A 5,783-nucleotide genomic window follows, 5' to 3' on the forward strand; every position below is an offset into this window, starting at 1 on the left:
AACGAAAATCCAACTAATCAATTATCAATTATCAGTTCGGTTCAGTTTCAATTCTGAAAACTGAATTTAAAACCGAACCGAACCGTTTTTAGTATATATATATATATATATATATTTAAAAAAAAGAGTAAAACTGAATTTAAAACCCAATTGTTTTCAATTTAAAGAACAAAATCGAATTTAGAATCGAATCGAAACGAACCGTTTTCTAATTGAAAAAAATATAACATGGATTTTTTAACAAAACCGACATCGAATTTAAAACCAAACCAAATCCTATATATGTGGTTCCGTTCCGTTCAGTTTCATATTATAAATTTTGGTTCAGTTCGGTTTGATCGAACCGTTTCCATCCCTACCTATAACAGTTAAATCCAAAGATTATATATGGACACAAACTTAAAATTCAACCACTCAACTATTTCTAATTTAACAAACAAAATTCTATTATATATGTATAAGATAAACTCAATATTTCATTATTTTCTTTCCAATTTTCTATTCTTCACCAAGTTGTATCCACCATAACATTAGGTTTGAATGTTTTCTTTTTCTTATTAAGAATTTTAGAAAAACATTAGTTGTCATCCCAAATCAAGCATTTTATTAACACCAATTAATTTGTCATAACTCTTTGACAACCAAATTATTTATTTTGTACAACGCACCACATACCCAAATTCTTGTATAAATATATTCACCCACAACACACTCATCATTCTAAAACAAACAACATCTTTCTTTTTTACATTTTTCACACCATTTTTTCTCCCTTCTCTTCACTTTCTCTTTAATAATTTTCCAAAGATCATGAGAAAGAGTAGAGGAAGACAAAAGGTGGAGATGGTGAAGATGCCAAATGAGAGCAACCTTCAAGTCACCTTCTCGAAGCGCCGGTCTGGCCTCTTCAAGAAAGCTAGTGAGCTCTGCACGCTGTGCGGCGCTGAGATTGCCATTATCGTCTTTTCGCCTGGGAAGAAAGTATTCTCTTTTGGCCACCCTTGTGTTGAAGCCCTCATCGAGAGATTTGTGACTCGAAATCCTCCACCGAGCTCTGGTACGCTGCAGCTAATTGAAGCTCACCGGAATGTCAATGTTCGAGAATTGAATGCACAACTTACTCAAGTGTTGAACCGAGTAGAAATGGAGCGGAAGCACGGTGAAGAGTTGAACAAACTGCGGAAGGCAAATCAGGTATTATGGAACCTCCATTTGATAACTATTTTGTGTTTTATTTGTTTGTTTTAAAACTAAATCGTTTTCAAAATTCAAAAGCTTTTAAACCTCATTTGATAACTATTGGATCTTTGAAATTTGTTTTCGTTTTCTCCTAATTTGTTTATTAAGGTTTCATTATTTTCAAAGAATCATTTCAATCCTTAATAAATTTTAAAAAGAAATAAATGAGAAGTTTTTCAAAACATTAGTAAAAAATAGGTAACAAAAGAAAAAAAATTCCAAGTATAGAAGTAAACTTTGTAAGCTTAATTTTCAAAATCAAATATCAAAAGTTTTTTTTTTCCATTTTTAAATATGGTGAAAATGGTCTTGGAAAAAAAAATTAAAGCAAACAAGAATAATTTTTGAAAAATGGAAATCCTTATCAAACAAAACAACTCTAACCTCAAAATCTATGCAATGTTCTAACTTATAATATTCCTATTAAATTACTATTGAATTTAGAAGTATAAGTGAATAAATTATAAACAATCAATAAGTAAACAAATTCTAAACAATCACATATTTAATATTTTATATATATAGGCACAATGTTGGTGGGAGCTTCCCATAGAAGAAATGGAAATGAATCAATTAGAACAATTCAGAGCATCCTTGGATGAGTTAAAGAAGAATGTCACACAACAAGCTGATCATATTTTGATTCAGACTTCTAATGGCAATCTGCCGCCGCAGTTCTTCCCAACTCCAACACCGACACCGATAAACTCTAACCAACAAGCTGGCCTTTTCGTCGTCGATCCGAAGAACATCATCTCCCATCTTCCCTACAATACCTATGGTTCCTATAGACCATGTGGTTTCTTTTGAACTTAAGGAACAAGAAATTCAATTTAGCTTAATTATGCTAAATTAAAATCTACTTGTTTTAAGTTTACTGAGTGTTCAATTAAAATTTGTCATACAATTTGATGATTATATCAAAAGATATATGATCTGTCATAAAATTGAACTTCTTCTCTCGTTATAATATAGCTTTGTGTTTGTGTAATTATTGGATTATGGTTAGTTTAATACAAATCTTAATTATTTTGTTTCATATAGTTTTGTTTAATGAACAAAATTTGACTGCTGATTTCGATTTGAACACACATATACTATATGTCGGTAGAAAAAATCTAGTACAGTAGTACCTAATCCTTCCTTTCATTACATGATCTAAAAATAAGAAAAAACTAAATCAATTTCAAAGTTTAGTTTTCTTTATAACTTTTAATTTTATCAAACTATATTCTAAACTTAGATGAGTTGTTACCAGTTTATCCACTAATTTTAACAAAACAAGAATGTAAAAATATGATGAAAGTGAAAGTTTAGAGTCAAAATTATATTGATGCTATCAGGATAAGTGTTAGAGTCAAATTGGTTTATCAAAGTTTCCCTTTCTCTAATGAGTAGAATGAACCAATTTTTATTTTAGAATTATTATACTTTATAAAAAAAAAAAAAATTAGGAGTTATACCGTAAATGTCAAAACAGATTAATAATGTAAAAACAATTGTTGGCATATTTATGGCATATCGGTTTTCTATTTTTCATGCATTAAGGAAACCAAATTTCCTAACTCCCAAATCTCAATACTTAATGATCCATTGTAACATTTAATTTCTTAATCTCAATGATTATTAGTAACTTCTAATTATTTAATTAATAAAGGATTTACTGTTTTAAATTTTTAAAATCTCAACGAAAATCTAAGTAATCAATTATCAAACCTAAACCACACATGTCTATAATTTTGTTTTTTATTATCCACTAATGTTTTGGAAAATCATGTCATATTAAAAAAAAAAAAAGTTTACAAAATATGGTTTTTTTTTATAATTTGACTAAGAGTTCAAGTGTTTCTTCAAGAAATATGAGCACCATAGTATGAAATTTTAGGAGAAAATAAACATAAAAATAAAATTAAAATCACTACGGATGAAATATTAAATTTTAAATGAAATATTAGATACAAAATTAAATCTTATGTCTAATAAAGACTAAAATTTCAATTTAGTGTTTAGTAGATTCATGAAATTTTTTTTTTTTTTTTTTAAAAAAAAATCGTTGAATAGGTCAAGAACTTATTATGTTGAAAAAAAATCTTTAAATAATCATGCATAATTGTGAACAAGATTAATTTCCAATAATCCAAATTCACACATTTGCATTTTTTAGTTGTGGTTGCCCTAAGAAATTAAGCATATAGACATGCTATTATTTCTAGCAATCATTGAATAAAAGAAAGTTGGCCAAAAATTCTTAAATCCAATGTATAGAAATTATTTCACATTCAGGAATTAATTTCAGTAAGAATTTATTACAGAAATTCAAGCAACTACGTGAAAGATTATAGAAAATTCAACCTCATACCAAGAAAGTTAAGAATGTAAACAAAACTAAACTAGATCACTCACCTTAATGAAGCATCTCCTTCAATTTTACACTTAAGTGTGTTTTCTTATTTAAATTGTCTTAATTTTCCACTTAATTGTGTGTCCCTATTTAAATTTGTATAAATAAGTTGAGTTTTAATTGGTGAAATTGTAATGAAATTTGTATAATAAGTAGGTTGATGAGAAAGTTAGTGTGAAATGGTGAAGAAGGAATAGGGATTTGAAAAGAAAAACATGGACATTGAGTTTGGGAAATTTGGGAAAAATTGGCTAGGTATGGAAAATTTATGTGAAATGCGTGCTGTGCACAAAGCACTGGAAGGCAAGTGACTAGTGGCACAAACGTGTAGAAGTTGCACGGAGACAAACAATTCGCAGTAGCTAAGAGCGAGATGGTTGAGAGTGCGATCAGCGAGATCGTTGAGAGCGAGACCAGCGAGATCGTTGAGAGCGAGACCACCGAGAAAGCTAGAGAGAGCGAGAGTGGAGAGAGCGAGATTGGAGAGAGCAAGACCAGCGAGATTGCTGGAGAGAGCGAGAGTGGAGAGAGCGAGAGTGGAGAGAGCAAGAAGAGCGAGAAAGTTGGAGAGAGCGACACGGGCGAGAGTGGAAGGAGCGATACTGCCAAGAGCGGAAAGAGCGAGAGCGCCTATGCGTTAGCCTTGCTTTGTCCGATTCGAACGTCACGCCCACGCCTCGCCTATGCATTGAACGGTCGAGCAAGCTTCTGGGCGATGTATTTGGACGCGTTGGGGTGGATTATGCATTTAAAAACCCTAATTTGAATACAAACAAAGCTTGAAGATGTAAGGGTTACGTCAATTAAAATCTAGGTGTCCGATTAAGAGAAATTCTTAAACGCTAAGAAATTGTGTTGGATGCGTTTGGGAAGAACACATTGAATCAAGGTGAAGTCAGCTTACGTTGATAAAGGGAGGATTAAACATTTGGTCATGTAGCCAAGTAGGTGCTGTCAATCCCACGAGCAATTTGAACGCCTATAAATAGGGAGTAGGGATTTCATTTTCAAATCACACAAAAATCATAAATTTCGTAGAGAAAGTAGAGGGCAGTGAGGGTTCAGAGGAATGTGTCAACTTTGGACAAGGAGATCTTCCAATCTACTCGTGCGTTTGGAGAGATTCCAAAGTCATCTGAAAGCCCTGGAAGTCTAGTTTTCAGAGTAGGGCTGCCAGAGGAAAAAGCTCAAAGGAACTGGGCTGGAGATTGAGAAGAATACAGAAGGGTCAGACTGTCGGATCTTTCTGGGCCAGTCTTGAATATTTTGCGATTCCGGCCAAACTACGAGAAATGTTGAGCTGAAAGTTTAGAGTAAGATTCCTAAGACATTTTAGAACAAGTTTGTAGAAGGAAGTATTTCAAAATAATGTTCAGAACTATGAGTAATCTAAGTTGTAAGGTGAATCTGGATTCTAGGGATGAAAAAGGGACCCGAGGAGCTACTAGAGTGAAAAGTTCCTAAGAATTCGAGGTGAGTGGCTAAAATGTTTTCGAACTAAAACGTTTTAAACTGGTTTGATTACAAACGTTTTACAGAAAGCATGTTTGCGAAAATATTCTCATGCCCACTAGTTTTATAAAGTGGTTTCTAAGCAAGTTTGAATTGTGATTTGAACGCATGCATATTGTTGAAAAACTATGATGTATTGATTTTATCCGGCATGCGTTACCATCTTTAAAGCCATGTTGTATATGTGTGTATACTGTACATGCTTTAAAGAGAAAAGTTGTTTATAAATAGTTTTGGTAAAATGCGATACCGAAGTACAAGGAGAAGGCATCCACCCAACTAGATACTGAAGTACAAGGAGAAGGTATCTATTGGTACTGAAGTATGTTTGAGAAGGTACCAAGCCAACGGAATACTGAAATACGTTGGAGAAGGTATCCTAGCAGCTCGATACTGAAGTACAAGGAGAAGGTATCTGAGCAGTAGTACCTAATGTGGGCACAGGTGAATAAAGTCAGAGATTGAGCAAAAGGTTCTCTCTGGACTATTAGTTAGTGTTGAGATTATTTTACCAGTTATACAGTACTTTAATTTGAGAAATGATTTTACTATTTTATGTTTAAAACAGTTTTATATACATTACGCTTGGATAAATTGTGTATGCAGCATTAAATTATATTTCAGATAAAAC

At 32.3% G+C, this 5,783-nt stretch overlaps 1 protein-coding gene across 1 annotated transcript; it reads left to right on the forward strand.

The window, feature by feature from the left end:
- Positions 1 to 733: 733 nt before the first annotated feature.
- LOC150032624 (agamous-like MADS-box protein AGL62) lies at positions 734 to 2,241 on the forward strand. The gene is made up of 2 exons (XM_090307362.1): positions 734 to 1,194; positions 1,765 to 2,241. Exons 1-2 carry the CDS (start codon positions 811 to 813, stop codon positions 2,047 to 2,049), a joined length of 669 nt encoding a protein of 222 aa, XP_090163488.1. The 5' UTR covers positions 734 to 810; the 3' UTR covers positions 2,050 to 2,241.
- Positions 2,242 to 5,783: the final 3,542 nt, after the last annotated feature.

This window comes from Benincasa hispida, chromosome 11 (genome assembly GCF_027475165.1).
Source record: "Benincasa hispida cultivar pf3 chromosome 11, pf3_genome.v1.1, whole genome shotgun sequence".
In the NCBI taxonomy this organism is placed as follows: domain Eukaryota; kingdom Viridiplantae; phylum Streptophyta; class Magnoliopsida; order Cucurbitales; family Cucurbitaceae; genus Benincasa; species Benincasa hispida.

Excerpts from the sequence above, each read along its gene's own strand:
- LOC150032624 (XM_090307362.1), top strand. The coding sequence starts at position 811 with ATGAGAAAGAGTAGAGGAAGACAAAAGGTGGAGATGGTGAAGATGCCA. Across the intron at positions 1,195-1,764 it reads AACTGCGGAAGGCAAATCAG|GCACAATGTTGGTGGGAGCT; the intron begins GTATTATGGAAC and ends TTATATATATAG.